The 25,459-nt window shown below is 31.8% G+C and overlaps 1 protein-coding gene across 2 annotated transcripts; it reads left to right on the top strand.

Moving 5' to 3' along the window:
* Positions 1 to 276: 276 nt before the first annotated feature.
* On the top strand, positions 277 to 22,082 carry LOC109816890 (MADS-box transcription factor 17). Of its 2 annotated transcripts, XM_020382043.3 has the most exons (8): positions 279 to 603; positions 9,728 to 9,812; positions 9,961 to 10,010; positions 10,116 to 10,215; positions 10,532 to 10,573; positions 19,604 to 19,645; positions 19,750 to 19,847; positions 21,859 to 22,082. In XM_020382043.3, exons 1-8 carry the CDS (start codon positions 422 to 424, stop codon positions 21,902 to 21,904), a joined length of 645 nt encoding a protein of 214 aa, XP_020237632.1. In that variant the 5' UTR covers positions 279 to 421; the 3' UTR covers positions 21,905 to 22,082. The 2 variants fall into 2 exon arrangements, with proteins under 2 accessions (XP_020237639.1, XP_020237632.1); XM_020382050.3 differs by lacking the exons at positions 9,961 to 10,010; positions 10,116 to 10,215 and having other exon boundaries at positions 277 to 603.
* The last annotated feature ends 3,377 nt before the right edge of the window (positions 22,083 to 25,459 follow it).

Below are 25,459 nucleotides of genomic sequence, written 5' to 3'. Positions count from 1 at the left end.
ACTAACATCACAATAATTATAAAACTAAGAGAATATATATTTTAATGACTTTCTTTTGTCTCTGTTTTTCTTTTAAACATTTTTACCTTTAAATTTTTTATTATATTTTAAATCGATTACTACCACTATTTAATTCTGTATATTATAAAGATTAAAAAATAAAGACTAAAATAAAGAATATTATAGATTTTAAATCCTAATAACTTATGTTAAAAGAAATACACTTAATTTTATATAGATTCATAATTCATAACAAGACTAAAATGGTGGCGATTAGTGAATTAATGTGAAGATAGAGAGAGCATTTATTTGAACGTGGCTTATATATGAATATAAAGAGCGAGAGAGAGAAGGGACTATAGCTAGGGAAGTGATATCAGAACTAGAAGGAAGCAGAGAGAGGTAGCGATCGAGAGGAAACATGGGAAGAGGAAAGGTTGTACTGGAGAGAATACATAACAAGATCAATCGCCAAGTAACCTTTTCAAAGCGTAGAAATGGTTTGCTGAAGAAAGCTTTCGAGCTATCGGTGCTCTGCGATGCTGAAGTCGCCCTAATCATCTTCTCCAGCCGCGGCAAGCTTTTTCAGTACAGCAGCACCGAGTATTTTTCTTCTCCCTCTCCCTCATACATCTTTATTATCATAATCTTTGCACCTTCAACTTTAACTCTCTTTCCTTTTCTGATCTTTCTTCTCCACCTGTATACTAATTAATTGTTCATTGCTTTTGTCAATCTATTAATTGTTGTGCAGATACAGATTGTACCTAGGGTTTTCCAATTCGTCCCCCTCCTTCTTTGTGTTTCCACCTTTTCTACTATTAAAACAAAAAGAATAACATCTTCTCTTCCCACTCCTCCTTCCTCTCCTAATTACTACTAAATCTATCTTCCTAACCTAATATGAATTAAAGAGAGGGGTAGAGTAATGCCGTCAACAACAATTATGTGTTTAATATGTGTCAAAAATAAACTAATTTAGTTTTTTGCTTCTTCTTCTTTCATTTATTGCAAATTTACTTAAATATATATTAAGAGTGTAATGATCAACTACGAATATCCATTGGGTTATGCATGAATGTGTATAGCTTCTTTTTTTCTTTCTTAATTTGAAATCACAATAATTACTTAAACAGTTATTTTTCAATGGTATATTTAAAAATTTCCGATATGTTCTCATGGATAAATTTGAGGATTACGCCCTTCGTTCTCAAGTTTAACGCATGCTGTTCGATCTGCTATAGTATACTATTTGCCATCTGAAATCTTGCTAACTATATTAAGAATTAAAAAAAGATACTATAATTTTTTAGGAGGGTTCAAACGACACCGGTGTAATTTTTACTAAGTGTTATACCGCTCAATAACTTTATATTAAATGTGAATTTTGAAAATTCAACCGTAAGATTGAAAGTTCATATCTCTTAGATCATATATGTCAAATTTTGTTAAAATTGAATAACAACTTAAGGTAATCAAAATGTTCATATTTTAGTATATTTTGAAATGTATATATTACGTTAATTTTGTTTTATGGGAATGAAGTATCAAATCATCTTAAATTAATACAAAATTTGACATATATGATTTAAGAAATATGAACTTTCAATCTAACGGGTTGAATTTTTAAAATTCACATTTAATATAAAATTATTAAGCGGTAAACACTTAGTAAAAATTACACCGATGTCGTTTGAACCCTCCTTATAGTTTCTTCATAAGAAAAATACTATTTCAGTTGAACAAAACCGACCTTAAGTAGTATTTCAGCTGTTGCATGTTAATCAGTCGCTTGTTAGAAAATATCATCTTTCGATGGGATCCGCATCTGTAATTATCATGAATAATGCTTTGGGTGCTAGAAATAGTACTTTCCTATTAAAACAAACTTCTTTACTCACATAATTGTATTTAGTAAGTTAATTATTTGATAAGTTAATTTGATCTAAACAAATTTGATTAACACATATGTTTATGTGTTTATTTTAGAACTTTATAATTTATTTTTATAAGTTAATTGAAATAATTTATAATTTAGTTTTAAACTTTTTTTTTTATTTCTTTCTTTTTATCTTCTTTGATTTACTTGAATTTTTTTGTAATCTCTTTTCAATTTAGAAATTATTTTAGTTATCTTATCATTCTCTCACTCTTATTAAAAAAATCATTTTATGTTATCTTACATTTATCAACTAATTTAACATTAAACACTTTCAATACAATTAGTTATTTTTTTTAGTACTTTCAATTCGATTAGTTTGTTTAAGCTTCTAACTTTTCAACTCTAAAATTATTGTTTGCAAGTTTTCAGCTAACTTCAACTAGCTTTTGTAAACTAATTTTACTCAACACACTCATATAATATATATGAAGATCTGCTGGTTCCTTTTAATTACAAAACTAATCAGTATCGTTTTCGTTTTCTTGAGGCATATTTTATTCATAAATCTAATTATCAGTATTAAAGTGCCACTTCCCAATCTGCTTTTGTCTGTTTATTAGAATGAAATTAACATGTTAAATTTTATTTTTATTTAAGAATATTTTCTTAAAAAGTAAAACTAAACAAGTAATACTATTATTTTAATAGTTAGTCCTCTTAAAAAAATTCTTTTATTAGAGGTTTTTAATTTATTTGTTTAAAGCAGCTGTGTTCAGTGTTTTGCTTTTGGTAGCTATGTTTGGACTGTTTCGCTTACAGAGGATCAGTAAGGCCATACCCTGCCCAGATTTTTTCCCCAGTCCATTAGGATAAATAGGTATCCAATGTAGGTACGTAAAGGCTCTTTTGTGGGGAAAGCATATACCATTTTTTGTGTGGTGCAGAACTCTAGCTACAACTTCCAACCCTCTTCCACGAGAAATTTTTATTAAGTTTGAGATTATATATGATCTCGAATTAATTTTCACATAATATATCATTACATTTTTTTTATATATCATAACAATACATTGTTAAAAAAATTTAGAGTTATTAACGTGTCATATATATAAAGCTTTTTGTTCTTTTGACAGCATATATATAAAGGTTAAATCAGTGTAGTCTGAAACCATATAATAGTTTCTCCCTCCTCATTCTCATAGCTTATTCTTTATAACTTATTTAAGGATCCAGTGAGTGTAACATGCAATTTAAAATAGAAGCAATATCATAGATGGAATTAATCATCTAGCTAAATTAAGCTGATCAAGCATGTTCATGATCAGCGGGTCAATATTGCATCATCTTCATCACTTATACTTTAGTATAACAACTATATATTCTACACCCAACACGAAAAGGGGAGTTGTCTGGAAATTTATGGATTAATTTTTATTCTTATAAATAATTATTATATATATATTACTTTTATTTTAATTTACAAGTATTTGCGTAATAAATTATGAAAACAATAAGGTGTTGTGTTTATTATTTTCTCTCTCTATATATATAAATAAACTGAAAATAAAGTGACAAAAAATTATGAAAATAAAAAAATAACAAATTGGTTTTTACCAAATCAAACAGCCCAAAACTAAAATCATTGGGATGTGGGGCACACTTGGTTAATTCCAGTGCTAAATTCTTTTATATATATATATATATATATATAATCTGGTGAATCTTAAATGGTTATATAAATTGTAATGATATAAGATTTAAAAAGACAATGAATTTATAATATAAAGAGTCCATAAATTCATAACAAATATTTAAATTTACAAGAGTTAATAAAAAAGTTAAAAAATAATAAAGTTTAAACAAAGAAAAGTAAAATTAATATATTTTTAATAGAAAATATTTTAATTTTTTCTGGTCAAATTAATATCTCACTTCCATTAGAAGATAAACAATCATCATAAAAGTTTGTTGTATTTGCAGCAAAGATATATATATATATATATATATATATATATATATATATATATATATATATATATATATATATATATTACATATAATGGTAAAACATCGATAAATATAAGACATTGAGGATGAGGATTATGTATTAATAATGTAAATACTTTTACATAGTTAACGAATTAAAAAATAATATTATTGATATGAATTTTTAATTATTTATTATAAAAATCAATAAATTTATATATATATATATATATATATAGTGAATTATATAGATAATAGTATAAGAGTATTTATATTGCATATAAGTTGCATAACCTATTTTCTCTAAGACTATTTATATTGCACATAAGTGTATAATTTCAAATTCATTGCATAAAGTTGTATGAACTATTTAATAGTTAATCCATTGAGGTTCATAAAACTTAGAAAGGAAAACCTTCACTCTCTTCACTTTCTTAATTAAACATTTTTAATATTTTATCTTCTTTTTTTTTTCTCCTAAAGGTACATTTCACATAATAATTATGTAAATAACTCACTTTCTCCTAGGTTCTGTTTAGATGGGTATTTTTTTTTAACTTCAAAAAATTTGAAATGCTCGAAATTTGAATTGTTTTGATTTAAATTTCTTCATTTTTAAATGTTCTATTAAATAGATTAATTAAAAATTATTAAATTTTAAATAGTTAATTTTGGACAAGACAATTTAATATCCATGCAAAATTTAATTTTTTAGATATATGTATAAAAATTTAATTTTTTAATATTATAACATTTTGTTTAAGTAATTTTTTTAATTAAATACTATCAAATTTTGATTCATTTTTACAAAAATCCTAACAGATCTTGACTAAATATTATCACGAGACTTTTTATGATTAAAAAGTCTTTTAAAAATATTAAAATTCCTAATCCATATAACATGCACTCCTAAAGAGATACCAGTGTGAGGAGAAATAAATAAATAAAGTCATTCAAAATCTTTAGAGTTGATTTGGTTGGGATTAGATATAACGATTTGATAGGTCACCACCTTAATATAACATAGTTACTACGTGACGAAATTATAAACTATACATCTATACTAAGGTTATCATGCAGTAGTTACATGGACATTCATACAACAAACATAAGTATAGGGTGCAAAATTTAAAGCAAAATTAGCCTCTTAAGGGTTACATAAATACCTTGTACATATAACTCTTATATATGAACTACATCACTGTACATAAAATAACTCTGATCATCGATCAAGCGTCTATACAAAATATTTGTACAATTAGGGTAGCAACATTAAAACAAGGTCACCACCAGCGTGGCCTTCCGCCAGCTAACCAAACCCTCTTATTAAGCGTACTTTATTTTGATACTAAATATAATCATAGCAATTTCAACCACAAGAAAAACACAGATTAAGTTTGTGAAATAATTAACATATACATGTTGAGATTTCCGTTGAAGTACTTTTGTTATAATTGAAATTTAGTTTAATTCTATCAACGGTCTCAAACACGGCAAATATACCGGCCGTTCAAGTAGTAAAAATATCGTATCCACAGGGATTAGAAGGTAAAATAAGCATTTATTGACTATTCGTGACTAAAAAATAATTCCAATTTCATAATTTGTCATGTGAATTCAAAGTTAAGACTATTGGAATGAAAGCTGTAAATAAATATTGGTTTGTGAGTGGAAAGGGTAGAAATGATTTTATGGTTTTGTGAGATTGTGGGGTCAGATTTCACCAAACGTCAAACTAATGAATCCTTAATCTCTTGTTAAATTCATTGCTTAGTCAACCCAATAGTTTACTCAAACCTAATCCCTTAGAGCAAGAGCCTAGATGTGGATATTGAATATCAATCCCTTGAGTACCCAATATCTACATCCGCATTACGGGCTAGGGTTTAAGACTACTAATGGGCTAAGCTCCATTCCTAGATACATTTCCCACTAGGCATTTGTTTCAGAGCTAGTTTCAAGGGTTATTTTCCAATACCCAATGGAACCTATATCATGCAATGAGATTAAATCCAAAGCAAGCATTAAGAATAGAAACATAAACAACAATGAATGAAACAACATGTATATATATCATAAAAACCGTAAGGATTACAATAGAATTCGTTGGTTACATCTAACCCCACAAAAATGGGTGAAACCACTCAACAAAGAGGGTAAATACAAAATAGAGATGAAGGGAGAAATGAAGAACCGAAGGAAAGACCCACACACGAACGGCTCCAAGCTCCGGGAATCCCTTCCACAGCTCCCAAAACGCGCCCAATGTGTGAATGAGGGAGAAACCCTCGAAAATGGCTTCAAATACGAGCCTGGGAGGTCAGATTAGGGTTCTGCGCCCGGCGCATAAGTTGTCGCGCCCGGCGCATAGTCTTCTGAGCACTTTCTGCCTCGTTATAAGCCCGGCGCAATTACTTTTTACGCCCGGCGCAGTGTCTTCCAGAGACTTTCAAGCATTCTCTGCCTTAGAGCGAGCCCGGCGCAATTCTCTATTAAGCCCGGCGCAATTCGTTCCAGAGAGTATTGAGGTACTCTCTGCCTCGATCACGCCCGGCGTGGTGGAGTCTCGCGCCCGGCTCATGTACAACTTCCAAAAGTCCACTGCTCTGTTCTTCTCAAGCCCGGCGCAGCGTCATCTTACGCCCGGCGCAGACACTCTGCTCTGCTCCTTGGCTCCTTATGTTTCCAATCCAAAAGATCTTCAATCCTCAAATCTCTAGCTCAATACCTGTACAAAAAATGAGGTGGATTAAGGTATTGTTAGATGAATTTGGGTTAGTTATATCTGCATACAAAATGAACCAAAAAGAGAACAATTATATTGCAATGGTTCAAAGGATGAGTGGAATTTGTTCAATAAGTCTCATCAAAAAGAGGTAAAATTGAGACTTAACAATACACAACATAAAATTACATCATTACAGCTTATATAACATAATCAATGCTCATTCAACACTTAACAACTTTCAAATAGATAACAACACCATCATATAAACAACATAATAACATTCAATATTAATAATAATATCATCATAAACATCTTTAAACAACTAATATATTGTCTCACATATCAACTATAGAAATCTCCTGTAGCAAAAATGAGCAGTTTAAATGACTAGAGCCTAGCAAACTACAACGTTTGACCTATCATAACCAAGTCAAGTAACATTAGACCTCATCATAGTGCCATGTGTACAACTTAAAACTCATTTGTCAGATTTCGCTACTTAAACTACGAAAGTCTACTACCAATGTCAAGGTAGAATAATTTGGGTGCAAGCCTACCACGATCTTAACATGTATATCCAAGTCTCATATAGAATTAGTCTGTCGACTACCTTCCAAATACTATGCACCTTTCCAACAATCAATTAAGGATTTTATCCATCAACTTCATACTTTACTTAGTTAGTCACTTTATATATGTACGTATCACTCAACCTGGTTCCATACATATTCTATATAAAATCTATAGGAGACAACTTAAAACATTTAACCATTCAAAAACCAACTTACTAAAGATTCTCCATTGGGCTCTTAGAGCATTATAACTTATATCCACACAAATGTGATATTTAATAGATACAACATCAAAACTATTAAATTTTCTTAACAATTTTTCAATATAGTGAGCTTGACTTAAAGAGAAATCATTTTCAATTTTTTTTTTGTATTTTAATATCCAAAATCACATTAGCTTCTCCTAAGTCTTTCATTTCAAATTTTGAACTTAAAAATTCTTTAATTTCAATAATCACTTCTAATGAAGTTCCAAAAATCAATATATCATCAACATAAAAACATATAGTAACACAATTAGAGGATCTATCTTTTTTATTTACACACAAGAGTTTGAAGTATTTACTGCAAACCCATAATTTACCAATACATTATTAAAATTTTCATACCATTGTTTAGGTGTCTTCTTTTCAACCATACAAAGATTTTTTAAGCTTGCATACCTTGTGCTCTTGTCCTGGTACAATAAGCCTTCTAGTTGCTTCACGTATATTTCTTCTTTTAAATCTCCATTTAGAAAAGTAGTCTTTAAATCCATTTGATTAATAACCAATTTATAAATTTTTCTAAAGCTATTAAAGCAAGCATAGTGACAATTTTTGTTACTAGTGAATAAGTATCAAAAAAGTCGATAACTTTTTTCTAAGTAAGGCCTTTGATAACCAATGTTGCCTTAAATTTTTCTATTGATCCATTAGACCTAGTCTTTGTTACTGTTATTTGGCTTGTTCTTGTGAAAATGACATTGATATGCTTTGTGTCCATTTTTCCCACACACAAAACAAGTCATCTTATTTTTTTGGACCTTACCATAGTATTTGTTGAACTGCTTCTTGTCTTTGTTTTGTGTACTTATCATTGTTCCTGTATTTCTTTGAAATTTTTCTCTAACTGAAGTACCAATATATTCAACAAGATTAACATTAGAAAAATTAATAGGAGAAGAAAGAGATTTATCCTTGATAGGATTTTCTTTTTCTATTCTCATGTAGTTAATGAGTTCTTGTAAGGTGAAGTTTTTATTCTTGTGTTTTAGATAGTTTCTGAACTCATTCCAAGAAGGGGGAAGCTTTTCGAGCAGGACGTTTATTTATAGTATCTCACACATTTTCGTACATTTATTCATAACACCAGCAACCAAGTTCTCATATTTGTGTACTAGCTCCATTATTAATTTATCATCGACCATTCAAAATTGTAGCCATGTACTTACAATTACTAGCATCATCTACTCCATATTTTTTTTTCAATTGTCTTCCAAATAGATTTTGCAGACTTGTTTGACACAAAAGATTAAAAAGATTGTTAGGCATATGATTAAGATGATGATCACATACCAATTTGTTATGTTTTTTTATGGTTCTCAAATGTCTTGATTGTGACTTGCACATTCTGATTACTTCCTTCAAGAGTAATGGTAGGTGCATCTTTAAATAAAACGTAATCAACCTGGAGTTGCTCAAAGATGATGAACAATCTTTGTAACCATCACTTGTAGTTTCTATTCCATCAAGTGGTTCAAGTTTAACATATCAAGCAATGCTTTATTGAGCAACAAAGTCATTATAAAGAACTTGCTTTTAGATTTAAGGTATTATAAGAGAATAAAAGTTGTGTCGTGACAATTACCTTGAAAGCAAATTTTCAATGGGTTTCTGGTGCAACCCGATAATCAATTTTCTCTCGAAGGTTAACATAACGATGTGTTCAAATATGTGTACTCGAGATCAAACACGTTGGAGTCTCATAAATAATGTTCATAAAATTATAGAGAGAAAAAATGAAATGTAGAAAATAATTTTATTACTTCTAAGGTGTGATGTTTATACCCTTTTATAGAGTAAAACATTAAATTGTTGATATTCCATAAAATTAAAGATCATGAGGATTCAACAGAAAAAAGATTAAATATAAGTATACCAATAGAAATCATATTGACTAGCATCTTCCATTGATGACAACTAATGTCCATGTCACTCCTAGTGTCCAAGTGAAAGAAATCATGCAACCAACTTTCTCACATTAGATTTGGATCAAACCCGTCCATAAATTCTAACAATAAAAGTGAAAAATGTAAAATAAAATTAAGAATGACAAAAATATTTGTATTTCTAATTATCCGTAGATAAAATCTGCCACAAATAATAAATAAAATATCCTAAATAAATACTTGCAAAACACAAGTATGAGTATTATTTTAACCGTTTATAAATGAGAAGGGACAGGTACGGTAGTATAATATCCGTGAATAATTGTTACTATGTTTACTATTCTACTCAATTGTCATAATTATATCATGATCTAATGACACCAATTATGTTACTCGTTCATTCTTATCAGCATTAGCAGAATCATTGAGAAGTATCGTCAATGCTGCTTCGACATGTCTCAAACTGGCGACATAGCTGAACATCGATCGCAGCAGGTTTTCTCTTCTCTCTATCCAGTAATATTGTGTTCTGAATACGTTGAGAGGGGAAAAGTATTAGATATCGTGAAGCTAGCTAATTTCCAGTTACTCAAGATAGAGATTCATAATAAGTAACAATTGCGCATTGCATTGCTTATACCAGGAGCTTTTAATATTAAGAAGCAAATACGAATCACTCCAACGAACGCAAAGGTAAAGATTAATTCTAATGAGATGATACGAAGAAAGAAAGAGAAAAATCTTGTCAAGTCCAAGTTAGATGATACTTATCTATTTCGTTTCTCTTTGTGTTTGAAGGAATCTTACGGGAGAAGAACTTGAGCCACTTAGCATGAAAGAATTGCATAGTTTAGAGAAACAACTTGATAGAACGCTTGCACAAGCTCGGAAGCACCTAGTACTAATTTGCACTTATTTTGAGTATCTTATTAATGAACATACATAAACTCTAATTAACACGGATGCATGAAATAATTAAGACTAACTAGTGTTCTTGATAAACAACTAGACTACACTTAAGGATTTTTAATTAAGATTACATTCTCCTTCAACTCACTTTGATCAAATGGAGGGATATAAATAAGTTGCACACTACTTCCAACCTTTTTACACATTTTTGTAGCTTCAATGTTCGTATTTTTTTCCTTAAAATATTACAAAAGCATTACACCTATGTTATATGCAATATCCATGATCCTGCCTTATAAATGCAGACGCAGAAGTTGACGTCACGAATTGATGAATTACACGGAAAGGTATGTTATTATTAAATTAAACACAGTAATTGAAGGTTGCTAAAGTATTGATGAATTTAATTTGATCCATGTGAACCCTTTCAATATTGTATTGGCTTAGTTTCTCATCTTTCTTGACCAATTTCTTGCTCAACGCATTGTAATTTTAGAGAGCATAGAAAGCACATATATGAAAAATACATAACTTTTATTTGAAGCTAAAATAACACTTTTTATTTCAGAAAGTTAATCTCGCTTAATGTTTTCTCTTGTCACTTAATGTTATTTCATTGTCTCTATAAATCACTTTTCTAAAGGGATTCTTGTTTAGTGTGGCCAAGGTCTCACTTTAGCAAGACATACAACGTCTCACGCTTTCTTCTAGAAAGGGATTTTTCCTAAGCATGGCGAAAGACTAAAGACTAAAAGTTTAAACTTCATAGATTTCCCTTTCGCTTAGTGCATCTCATGTGTGTTTAGTGAAAGACTAACACCCTCTCTCTATCCACTCTCGCTTAATGCGACCTCATATTTAGCATAATTCCAACTATCTTTATATTCTCAATTTTGTTTAGTGAGATTATTTGTGTCTTTCTCTACTCCTCATGTATTAATTAGCATACACTTGGTGAGATTTCAATAAAAAGAAAAAATATTCTTATAAAATACTTTTTAAATGGATAAAAGATATCACATACAATCATAATTTGAATTCAAAACTTAGATAAAGTATAAAACGCAAATAAAAGCTTAACACTCCAATCCAAAAGCTATATAAAAGTTTAAATCTAAAAACTATATGAAAAATAAAGACATCTAAAAGTTTCAACATATGTTTAAAGTAAATTCTATGTTACGATGTCACTTCTTATTTAAGACCAACCTAAAATAACAACATTAATCTAAGTCATAAGTCTATCATTTTACATCTTTATGTAATCAGTCCTATATTGAACTCAAAAAACAAATAATATGATCACAAAGGAGTGAGATTTGTCTCACCGCATGTTTTCAATGTGAAATTGAAGGTCACGCAACACATGCATTCATAGCAAGAAAACATTTATTATTCAATACACATCTCAATATGTATCTCTAGATTCTAATAATGCATTTATGCAAGTAGCACCAGTTCCAAGTCTCATATCTTAAATAAAAGTAACTTTAGAGCACATGATAGTCATGAAACACCAAATAAAGGAAGCCAAAATGATATCTCCCAGTGGCTCATCAGAGTTACAAAGTTTAACTTTGACCTCATAGGATCAACATGGATCATCCATAGATCCCAAATCAAGTACACCCCTTGTGTTGTGTTGGGAACCAAAAACTCTCATTTCACATCTCTTAGAACACTTATGCTTAACACAAAGAACCTCTCACTTAATGTGGGGGGGTTATAGAGGAAGGATTTCTCTTTAGCACTTTATCGCTTAGCACTCTCACATCCTTGCCTTTTGCTTAATTAGTGCCAAGAGTATAGAGAACAAAGGTCACTTTCAAGAACTCTCACAGTTAGCGCGAACCATCTCGCGCTTAGCGCCAAAACCATTGTTTCTTATTGTCGTTTTCTTGCTTAGGAAAAGCTTGGTCTTGCTAAGCATCAAAATACACTATATGCTCTTTGTGACTCATGGTCTCGGTGAAAAGAGGTCTCACTTTGTGCCAACTTAATTAGGGATCACTAGCATTCTAAAACAACCATAGGAACTACATAATTGCATTGCATGCATGTCAAATTGAAAAGGAAAATTTCCCAACTTTTTTCCCAATTGTTAGTTGGCCAAATTAAACAAACAATTCTTTGTAAAAAGAAGGTATCGCAAAAAAGAAACTAATTCAAGCAAACTTTATAACCCAAATCTGATTAGAGAAGAAGCTGGCCATGGATAAAACCAAGTGATTTGTATCTTCTTGTTCAGAACTGCAAAACGGACACAATAACCCCAAACCATCCAGATTTATCCCACAGTAGAAGTACACACGTATATGTAAATTAATGACCAACTGTCAAGCCTAGAATTTTAGGTATATATTGTCCCAAAGATGCGCCACATTTTAAATTATAGGATGAAAGAAAAATAAACAAAGGCCACATTTTATCAAATTATGATTTACCCTAAAATTAATCTATAGTCATAAAGGATAAGAAAGTAGAAACGTTGATGAGAAGCAACATATTTGTTCTGTGTTTAACTGTGATTCATGTTTTTGTTGAGATTTCCGTTGAAACTACTTTTGTTATCATTGTAAATCATTTTAATTCTATCAACGGTCTCAAACACGCTAAGTATACTGGCTGTTCAAGTAGTAAATTATATCGTATCCACAAGGACTAGTAGGTGAAATAAGCATTTATTGATTATTTGCGACTAAAGAATAATTCAATTTTTCATAGTTTGTCATGCAAATTTGGATTAAAGGTTATGACTATTGGAATGTTAAACTATAAAAGTATTTGTTTTGTGTGTGGAAAAGGTAGAAATGATATTATGGTTTTGTGAGATTGTGGGGTCAAATATCACCGAATGTCACACTAATGAATCTTTAATCTCTTGTTACATCCATTGCTTAGTCAACCCATAAGTTTACTCAAACCTAATCCCTTAGAGCACGAGCCTAGGTGCGGATAGTGAATATCAATTCCTTGAGTATCCAATACCTACACTCGCATTACGAGTTAGGGTTTAAGACTACTAATGGGCCAAGCTCCATTCCTAAATACATTTCCCACTAGGCATTTGTTTCAGAGCTAGTTTCAAAGGTTATTTTCCAATATCCAATGGAACCTATATCATGCAAGGAGAATCAATCCAAAGCAAGCATTAAGAATAGAAACATACACAACAATGAATGGAACAACATGTATATATCATTAAAAACGTAAGGATTACAATAGAGTATCGTTGGTTACATCTAACCCCATAAAATAATGGGTAGAACCACTCAAAACAATGAGGGGAAAGCAAAAATAGAGATGGAAGAGAGAATAAAGAACCGAAGGAAAGACCCACACACGAACGGTCCCAAGCTCCAGGAATCCCTTCCTCAGCTCCTAGAATTCACCCAATGTGTGAATGAAGGAAAAGACCTCGAACAATTTCTCAAATACGAACTTGGGAAGTCAGATTAGGGTTACCACGCCCGACGCATTAATCTTTGCACCCGGCGCACGGCCTTCCAGAGAGTTTGGTTACTCTCTGTCTCGAGCACGCCCGACGCAATTTTCTTTTAAGTCGGGCGCAACATCTTCCAGAGAGTTTGAGTTGCTCTCTATCTCGAGCGCGCCTGGCGCGTCTTCTTGCGCCCGGGGCATTTTTGCATTGCAGAGAGAGTGGCTCTCTGTTCTTCTCAAGCCCGGCGCGGGTAGTCTTGCTCCCAACTCAAATGCAACCTTTTAACTTTTTTTTAAGCACGCATGCGCCGGGCACAGTTCTTCGTGCTCAACATGAGTTTGAACAAGGACATAAAAATGCCCACTTTTCTACCCAGAATCCCAAATGTAGGCATTAGCAACCAGAAGAACACCCTAAAAACAAAAAAAAACCAAGAAAAAGGGCACCAAAGGACAGAAAAAAAATAAAGAATCAGGGAACCTACTTGAGTGCGAAGTGCGTTGAAAAGAAAGAAAGGCAGGTGCGAATGCTTGGCCTTGAGATGGAGAACCATGGACCGAGATGGAGGGATGAGAGATTGGAGAAAAGAGAGCGTGAAGGGGTTGTCAGATGAGATTGGGAGGGTTTTGAGAGAAAATGGGAGTTGGAGAAGGGGGGAGAGTGAGCGTGAGACAGAGAAGGGTTGTAGAGAAAATGGGATGAAGGGAGTTGAGAGGTTGAGAGAGATTTTGGGAGATGAGGTTGAGAGAGTGAGAGGTTTTGGGAGATGAGGTTGAGAGAGTGAGAGGGTGAAGTGAGAGTGGGAGACATGGGAGAATGGTTAAGGGGCAGCCGAGGGGTCACGCCGGGCGCGAAATTCATGCGTCGGGCTTAATATCAGTGGAAACCCAAGGGTTACCCTTATTTGGTATCGTGTCGGGCGCTGCCGTGTCGCACCGGGCGTGTTTATGGTGAAACATAAGCATGCATTCAATGCGCCGGGCTTGACAGATACGCGCCCGGTGTATTTAAGGTAGAGGCCTTCCAGTGATTAATGTGTCGGGCGCATTCATGAGTGCCCTGGGCTTGCTACCCCCTGTAGCCTCCTGCTTTTAATGCGCCCGACGTGCCAATAAATGCGCCCGGCATGGTCGTTCCAGGGCTCTCTAATGAATGCTTGGCCGGGTGCAATAGAATTACGCCCGGCATGAAGCTTGGCAGAGAGCAAATGGCTCTAATTGCGCCGGGCGTGACTATGTCGCGCCCGGCGTGGTCTTGGCAGAGAGTGTCCACCACCTTTTGTGCTGGGCATCTGATAAATGCGCCTGGCGTGATCAGGGCTATGAAGGTTTTAACCTGAAATTTCCTTTCCTCACACTCCTAAACAAGATTTAACCTATATCTACCCACTCAAGCATGATTCACACAATTACATACAACACAAACAGTCATAATGCAAGTCACATAAACAATTATAACACACATTAACAATCAAAGCTAAGAACACACAACAACTGAAAAACACATGAATTAGAGTTCAGATCTCTGGGTTATCTCCCAGGAAGTGCTTGTTTACTGTCCCGAGCCTGACTAGAAGAGACCTCAAGGGTCTCTGAAAGAAAGGATACAGCAGAGTCTTTCAACTTCTCCTCCCAAGTAGGGTTTCAGTCGCTGTCCATTCACAACCCAGCTTCTTTGTGCCTCCGGATCTTCAATTTCTATGGCTTAAAGGGCCAGACCACTTAGATCTTAGTTTTCTAGGGAAAAGTTTGAGCCTGGAATTGAACAATAACACTGACTGGCCTGACCTGAACTCTCTCTTGAGAATCTTCTTGTCATGATAGCTCTTGACTTTTTCCTTGTAAAGCTTGGATGATTCATAGGCTTGTAGCCTCAATTCATCAAGAGCATGCAACTCTAACTTCCTCTTCTCACCAGTACTGAAAGGATCAAAATTCAACATCTTCAAAGTCCAATACGCTTTGTACTCCAGTTCTACAGGAAGATGGCAAGCTTTCCCATACACCAATTGAAATGGAGTGAGACCAATTGGAGACTTGAAGGCGGTTCTATAAGCCCATAGAGCTTCATCAAGCTTTGTAGACCAATCCTTCCTTGAAGATGACACAGTTTTCTCCAAAATCCTCTTGATCTCTCTGTTAGAAACCTCAGCTTGACCATTGGTTTGAGGGTGATAGGCGGTGGCAACCTTATGATGGACTCCATAGTGTTCTAGAGCCATCTCCAACTGAGCATTACAGAAGTGTGAACCTCCATCACTGATAAGTTCCCTGGGGGTGCCAAATCTACTGAAGATGTGCTTCTTGAGGAACTTCACCACTGTTTTGCCATCCGCCTTGGGTGTAGCAATAGCTTCAACCCATTTTGAGACATAATCCACTGCCACAAGGATGTACTCATTTGTGAAAGAAGAAGACAATGGTCCAACAAAGTCTATGCCCCAATAATCAAACACCTCAACTTCCTGCATATTCTGCAAGGGCATCTCATGCTTCCTCGTGATTCCCCCGGCCCTCTGACAACTATCACACTACTTGGCCTGACTGTGGGCATCTTTGAAGAGTGTCAGCCAGTAAAAACCAGATTGAAGCACCTTGGTAGTTGTCCTCTCTCCGTTGAAATGTCCTCCATAAGGGGAGTTGTGATAGTGCCACAAAATACTCTTGGCCTACTCTTTAGAAACACACTTCCTCAGCGAGCCGTCTGATCCAATCTTGAACAAGTGAGGGTTATCCCACACATAGTAGGTCGCATCACAGAGGAACTTCTTTTTTTGGTGCCATGTGAAATCTTCAGGTATGACTCCGGCTGCCTTGAAGTTTGCTAGGTCAACAAACCAAGGCCGCTCTTGCACCATAAGCAGTTTTTCATCAGGGAACTCCTCCAGGATCTCCCTCTCCTTCATGGTCACCTCATCATTTACAAGCTTTGAGAGGTGGTTAGCAACCAGATTTTCCTTGCCACTCTTGTCCTTGATCTCCAAATCAAATTCTTGAAGCAGAAGAATCCACCTAATGAGTCTTGGCTTGGAATTCGGCTTGGTGAGTAAATACTTAATGGCTGCATGATTTGTGAACACAACCACTTTGGAACCAATCAGATAGGACCAAAACTTTTCCAATGCAAACACTATGGCTAGCAACTCTTTTCAGTGGTGGCATAATTAATTTGTGCCTCATTTAAAACCTTGCTAGCATAGTGAATAGCATGACAAGTTTTAGCCCTCCTTTAGCCTAAGACAGCCCCAACCGCATAATCACTAGCATCACACATGAGTTCAAAATCAAGTTTCCAATTCGGTGCAATGATTATGGGTGCAGAGGTAAGTCTAGCCTTCAAAGCTTCAAAAGCTTTCAAACAAGAATCATTAAAACAGAAGGGAGTGTCTTTGTTTAGGAGATTACTTAGGGGTCTGGCTATCATTGAAAAGTCTTTAATAAATCTCCTGTAAAAGCTAGCATGCCCCAAGAAACTCCTAATACCTTTGACATTCATGCAAGGAGAATCAATCCAAAGCAAGCATTAAGAATAGAATCATACACAACAATGAATGGAACAACATGTATATATCATTAAAAACGTAAGGATTATAAAAGAGTATCGTTGGTTACATCTAACCCCACAAAATAATGGTAGAACCACTCAAAACAATGAAGGGAAAGCAAAAATAGAGATGGAAGAGAGAATGAAGAACCGAAGGAAAGACCCACACACGAACGGTCCCAAGCTCCGGGAATCCCTTCCTCAGCTCCTAGAATTCATCCAATGTGTGAATGAGGGGAAAGACCTCGAAGATTTTCTCAAATACGAGCTTGGGGAGTTAGATTAGGGTTACCACGCCCGGCGCATTAGTCTTTGCACCCGGCGCAGGGCCTTCCAGAGAGTTTGGTTACTCTCTATCTCGAGCACGCCCGACGCAATTTTCTTTTAAGCCAAGCGCAACATCTTCTAGAGAGTTGGAGTTTCTCTCTGTCTCGAGCGCGCTCGGCACGTTTTCTTGCGCCCGGTGCATTTCTGCATTGCAGAGAGAGTGACTCTCTGTTCTTCTCAAGCCCGGCGCGGGTAGTCTTGCGCCCGGCGTAGTCACTCTTCTCTTGCTCCTTAGCTCCTTTAATTTCCAATCTAGTGGATCTTCAACTTTCAACTCTTCCCTCAATACCTGCACAAAAAATGAGGTGTATCAAGGTATTGTTAGATGAAATTGGGTTAGCTATATCTGTACAAAAATTGGACCAAAAAGAGAACAATTATCTTGTAATGGTGCATAGGATGAGTGGAATTGTTTAATAAGTCTTGTCCTTTCCCACAAACCAGTAATTAGACTAATATGCAAGTAGGTTAATTTTATATTCAGTATATCAAATTTGATAGTGCTTGTGTTTAACCCCTTTTTTGTTGTTGAAATTGGTGTACACTGTTCCTTTATTAATTTCTATGTTGTGAGGCATCTTCTTTTGTGTTCTTTTTTAATGATATGAAAGGAAAATATCGGAATATGATAAAAAGAAAAGAAAATAAGAGAAAGAAGTTGTTGAACCGGTAGTTTCACACACCTATTTTCATAATAATATGATATTGTTCATTTTAAGTCTTAACTTATGAATTTAATTTTGACCATCACTCAAAAGATCTCTTATTAATAAAGACTTTGTATGTGCTTATAAATTCATAATATTCCTCTTGTTTTATTAATGTGAGACTATCCCAACAATCCATTTCTCAAATAAATCACCATGATTTAACCTTTCCATACAATGAAAATCATCTTTTTCAGTCTACGAGTATCCAATGATGGCCCATATATAAAGCTTAGTCATGCTCTAAATACTTGCATCACTGCTCCATTATCAGCTCACGATAGCGGGACATATCATACATGGATCCATTGAGAAAACTTTCAATGCAAGGAGTCCTATACTTAGATCTACCAACCATGAAAAACCTTTTGACATAAGGGATCTTATACTTAGATTCACTTTTCTATTCCATCATACTCACCTAGTCGATCACTTGTTCGATGTTCGAAATCATCAATTCTGATACCACTTGTTGTATATCAGATCCTACACACATTTGTCTCCACATTGATATGATCGATATTGTTTATTTTACGCCTAATCCCTCATTGATTTATTTTTAATCATCACTTAAAAGGTCTCTTACCAATGGAAGCTTTATGTATGCTTAGAAATCCATATTTCTCCTCTTATTTTATTGATGTGAGACTTTGATTGTATCATGACAAAAATGAATAATTCATCCTTCGTTTCATCGATGGAAAAAGAATCAAAAATGTTTTTTTTGTTTGGTTTAATTTGTGGGGAAAATGAATGGATGTGCATATAAATGAATGAAAGTATGTCATCATGAGTTGAAACAAATGATCCAAGATTTTGTCTGAATGTGCATTCTCCATGACATAACTTTGACACTCTTTATAGTCATTAAAATCTTACTTTAGTAGACATACTTAAGAAGATTCTTTAACGTAAGTGGTTCCTTTGATATGTTTCTTTTGATCCTCAACTCAACAAGTAAAGGCTTGGGTTAAATTAGACACTACTAAACTTCGACTAACTTATAAGTAAACAATGGTACTTACTTTAAGAATCTCCAACGTGTGATTAACTTCCTGTTTGATAGTTTTGGGGGTGTTATCCTCTTTCTACCAGTTTTATGTGTAAAAAAAATTGAATGAAAGTGTATATGCATGTATATGATTTTTTTTCTTCTTTCCTGCATTTTTTTTACGGAATGGCATGACTCTTTTATTAAATTTAAAATATTATCCTCCGTCACTTCTAATCAATTGATTACAAATGCATAGCAAGACAAATATAAGTGCAATTACTTTTATTTATTTATTTATTTATGTGATACACTTACTTCTAATTGCATAACTATTCAATAATTTTTATTATCTACATATTGACAGGTGCACAACCTAGAGCAGGTTAACAAGCAATTGGAATCTAAGGTATTTCCTCACATAATTAATCATGTCAATATAATACTATAAATTGGAATAGTTTATGATATGACTTTTTTTTTTAATATGCATTTTCAAACTCTCTGCTCCAGGAGAGAGGTAAATGCACCCAGATTTGTGAAAGTTCAGCAAATAACGATATTTGGCTGCACGATGCACATGTCAATCAATTTGAATATGGAACAACAAGGTGTGTGCTTCTTTTTACTTTAGTCTTATTGCTTTTTTAAATACATAAATTATGACCCATTCATCATATACGCTGTGTACATAAGCAAATTGTGCAAGAATGCATGCATTTTTTTATTTTTTATTTTTATATAGGTAAAGACTTAATTTAGAGATCCAAGGAATTAGGGCAAAAGAAGAGGAGATTAAAATTAAACTCAATTGATGAGAAATGTTCCATGGTAAAAATGACATGAGAACTATATTAGAAATTAAAATCACCAATCTTAAGTTAGCTTAAATTAAGAGAGAAATTAAGTTACCTAAGTTTTATAAGTAATACTTTAACTCTCTTTCTATTTATATATATATATATATATATATATATATATATATATATATATATATTAATCGTAACAAATTTGTTATATAACGATCTGTAAGGCTATAATTTATTGATTGGTACGTGATCATAGGTATAAGTTTCCTTATAAGGATGATATATGAACGTTTATTTATATTACTGAAGTTAATTTATTTATTAAAGTTTATATGATTTAGTACTTCTATATATCATTTTAATTCGTTCAAAGTAAAACGAAAAGACAATAAACATTATAACACAAAGAACTTATAGCAACATTTAAAAAATGTTTCTTAATTATGCATAAATGTTATTAATTTAGTTTTGCGACATTTTTAAATGTTGTATATAATCCATGCTATTAAAGATTTTTAATAATATTTTTATACAATTAGAGAATATTTTTTAAATGTTATTAATGTGATATTTTTGTTACATTTTAATGATGTTGCTAAATTTTTGTTAAATTTATAAAATGATAATTAATTTTAATTTAAATATTGCTATCAATTATTATATTTTTATACCTCCTAAATTCCTAAGAGTTCTTTAGTAGTGTGTTTGAATAGTGAATTTAAATGGAGTAATTCATTTTTTTGAAGAATTTTAAATTTTTTGAGGTGAAATATCTTGTTTGGATGAAAAATTTAGAAAGAATTTGAAATTCAAATATTTGTGAAATTTCTTAAAATAGTAGAATTTTAAATTCTCCCAAAAAAGTAAGAATTTGAAAGTTTTCATATTTTTTTCTTCTTATTTCACTTATATATTTTATTTTATCTCTTATCTCTTCATGCTTTTAATTATTGAATATTCAAAAATATTTTTAAAATTATTAAATATTATATAATATTAATTTTTAAAATTATTAAATATTTAAAAATTAGCTAATATTTGTTTTTTTAAAATTTAATTTAAAAACCCTAACATATAAATATATATTTAAAATCAATTTTACCATGGTAGAATCAAATTATCATATCCAACCTAACAATTTAAAATTTAAGAAATTTGAATTGACTTATCCAAACAAAATATTTTAAGAATGATAGAAATTGAAATTAAAGTAATTCAAATATCAATAATTTAAATTTTCTTGAATTTGTAAAATTTTTGATCCAAACATACCTAGGAGAAGATTGAAGACATTCTTAATTAGTTACTACTAATTATATATCAAATATCAAAGTTAATTTATTTTAAGTATAATTATATAAATATATATATTCTTTATGAGTCATTCATTTATATGATATGAGACTTTAATTATGGGTAACAATTAGAGATGAGAGAAATATTTTTTTTATATACAATATAAAACTTTGATTTTAAAAGCAATTAGAAAGGATAATGTTGAGATGAAAAGATATTATTTATCTATAGGAACATTTTTCAAAAAATGTTGCTAAATAACCTATGTGACATTTTTCTTTATTGGATATGAGACTTTGACTTTTAAAATGATTGAAAAAAATAATATAAAAATAAAAGATGTTACTTTATTTATAGCAACATTTTTTAAAAAAAATATTGTAAAATAATCTATTTATTTAATATAAAGTAATATTTTAATAAATATAAAAAAAATGGTTAAAAAATTAAAATGCAGTAGTGAAAACAGCCTAACTATGCTTGATTTATAAAAAAAGATATATATTTTTTGTTGCAGTTCATTTCAGCTTCAACAAACTACCAGTTCAAAGGAAAATAAATAGATACGAGGACTGATCGAGATCAAAGCAGTCGATCACGATAAGAATAATTCATTAATGACATCTTTGAATGTTCATGGTTAATGATTGCTCCTGATTGTTTATCTCCCTCTATATTGTTCCAAATCTCAAAAATCAAGTTACTTGATGACACTTTTGATTTAGCATAAATTTGATCGAAGTCATTTTTATTTATTTATAGAAATTAGAAAGACAGTAATATGACCAAAAAACCTAGATGGTGTTGATAATATTTTAATAATAATTTATTTATTATGGAAATTTCATAAGAAAATTAAATTTTAATAAAGAAATATTTTATAATTTAAACTGAGTTAAGCATGTAATTAATACGTTGATTTATATTGTTCTATGTCTCAAAAATCTAGTTAGTGTTGATGACACTTTTGATTTAGCGTAAATTTGATCGGTCATTTTTTTTTTAATCTATAGAAGTTATAAAAATGGCAACAAAATTTAAACATATGATTTTATGCACACTATATTAATAATAGTTTGTTTTTATAGAAGTTTCATAAAAAAATTAGTTTTCAATAAATAAATATTTTTATAATTTAAATCGTTTAAAACATGTTATTAATGCGTTGTCATTTTAGCGAGCATAGAAAGCACATGCATGAATATATATATATATATATATATATATATATATATATATATATATATATATATATATATATATATATATATATATATATATATATATATATATATATATATATATATATATATATATATATGACTTTTACCTGAAGATGGGATAACACTATTATTTCAAAATGTCTCGCTTAACGCGTACTCCTGACACTTATTATTACTTCCTTGTCTAGAAGGAGTATAGTTTTCGCTTCGTGTGGTTAAAGTCATGCTTATCGAGAGAGACTAAAACCCTAGTTCTTTTATTTCCTGCCATTAATTTCAAATTACATATTATTTAATCAAAACATTAAAATATCACAGACATATATGATCTAAAATCTAGGCGTTACAATATTTCTTACTTAATCTAATTATTAATTATGAGTTATCACTAATATCTTGTGCGATTCTCACTTGGTGTATCTTTACTGTTCTTAGTTAAATTATCACTTAACTCAAAAAATTATACCAGTTTAACGAGGATTTTCTTTCTATAAAGAATCGTGATATCTACAAATTGTGAGGGTAACTTATTTTCATTCCTTGGAGTCATTCATATCCCCAACCACTCTCAAATCATACCTATTGCATCTCTAAATTCTCAAGCAACTCCATAAACTCCTCAATTTCTCAAAATCATTCAAAATCCTTTTTTGGGGCCAAAAATAGGGAAAACAGAAAAAAAACACGATAATCAAAGGAGTAATGGAGGAAAAGGACGAGGCACTCACCTCTAGGAAAGATGCATAGGCGAGTTTTGGAGCTTAATGTCTTTAATCAATACCTTTTTTTTTCTTTTTCTTTTCTTTCTCTTCTTTTTTCTCTCATCTTGTCCTTCTTTCTTTTTCTCTTTTAGCCATCAGAGTAGGGGTGTGAAAAAAATCCAAATTGATTCGAACCGATCCATATTAAAAAATTCGATCAATTTTGAAAAAAAATCTGAACTGAACCATTTTATAATACCGGTTCAGTTATCCGATCTATTTTTACAAAGTGGATCGGTTTGATTCGGTTTGATTTTCTAAAAAAACGATCCATATATGAGTAAAAAAGTGGATAATTGCACCGCACCGAACCGATCCAATTTCAAAAAAACCAATTCATATTTTAAGAAAACCAAACCGATCCACTTTATAAAAAATGGATCAGTTAACCGATCCATTTTTATAAAACGGTTCGGTTCGGTTTGGATCGGTTTTTAAAAAAAACCAATCCATGAACACCCCTACATCAGAGAGCTTAGTGTGCTTTGATCCACTCTAGGCCTCAAGCAGATTTTCACAAAATCATTAACAATGGCTTTAACATTTGGCATTTTCCCTTTTCGTTTTCTTTTTTCGAAGAATGGTAACCCTAGGCCTTAAGTAACATAATTGATACCCTTGTTGGACTGAATCTAGCATACTATTTGTTCAACATTCTTCATGGAATTTCAATTCTTTATAACCCGCTTAGTAAGATAACACAACTGGTTAATTTCCTTTGGTTTTCCGGACTAGAACTTAGGATTAAATTTGGTTATTCTTGTGTACTTTATATCCTTTTATACATACTTACCTTGAGAACATAATAAACAATTTGTAATTTCATTAAAAATTCTTAAAGAAATTAGTGATTGATTTTTGTCTTGTATAGAGTCACACTTTATTCATGAAATTATTTTAAATTTAAATTTAAATTCAAAATAACTATTTTATTAATTACTTGTATTAGTATTAGTTTTATAATAATTTGAATGTTATAATTTTAATGATTAAATATTTTAAAATTAATTAATTTTAATTTTCATAATTAATTAAAGGTACCACGGTATTGAAATTTAGTAAGAGTCAGAAACATGAAGCACCGATCCTGTTGTATACTAATAATAGATCTTGTTGTATCTTAAAAACTTGTATAAGAATATGTAGATAAGATCTAGTACCGAAAAGATCTTATTATCTCACAAATTTGTAAAAGTCAACAAATAAATCCACAGTGCTTAAGTCTGACGAGTTCATATTCATTTTCAACATTCATAAACAATAATCTAAAGATTTACTATTGTCTATATATCGTGGTGGTAGCTCGACTCAAGGTGAATCAATCGGAAGAACTAAGATGATGGATGCATTGGAACCATCGTGAAGTTGTACAACGTGGTGAAAGTGTCATCCGACTGGGCCACCTTTGGGAATGTGTCCGTCGAGCAATTGTTGTGGTGGAGTTGGATTGGAGTAAATTTGATCATGAACGGCTCAGCCAAGATTTGTGCTTTATGATGACTGTGGTAAATTCTTGCTTCAAGATTGAGACCGCTCCTGAACATCATCTAATAGAGGCTTTCACCTTCTTGAAATAGAAATATTAATATCAAATTAATGCATATGTCATGGGTCAGGGAGAGTTTCGTGCTCAATGCAGGTATGTTTTCTTTCTAGTATTTTTTTTTCTTGGGTATATTACCGAAAGGTTGGTTGTCTTAATGAGTAATTGTTGTAACTTTTCATTTATAAAAAAAAAAAAAAGAAGAGAAGAATGAAATTCTTGTCAACCTTTCATTCATGGAGATAATACTAGTTGCAACTTGGCACAATTTTTCCTCGATCTTGCACAAATCCTCTTCCATTTTTATCAAATTTCCTTTTCATCCGTTTATGGTTTCTTTTGTCAATATCTCAAAGATGAAAAAATTACATCGATAGATTTATTTCGGTCCTTTTTGTGCTATGCAGGTTAATTTTCTACCTATCTAGTTGTATGATGAGTGTAAAAATGGGATATAATCCTAATATGAATTTAAGATAACTCTTATACTATTTTAAGAAAATGTGTTGTAAGTCTAACTTGGAAAAAATTGTTCAGCACTTATATTTTCTATAATGGACATATCTCTAATAGAGGATCTCTAACATGTTT

The sequence above is a fragment of the Cajanus cajan genome, chromosome 7 (genome assembly GCF_000230855.2).
Source record: "Cajanus cajan strain Asha chromosome 7, NIPB_CcT2T_4, whole genome shotgun sequence".
NCBI lineage: Eukaryota > Viridiplantae > Streptophyta > Magnoliopsida > Fabales > Fabaceae > Cajanus > Cajanus cajan.
The sequence above is the reverse complement of the archived record's forward strand: the minus strand, read 5'-3'. Positions and strand labels throughout refer to the sequence as shown.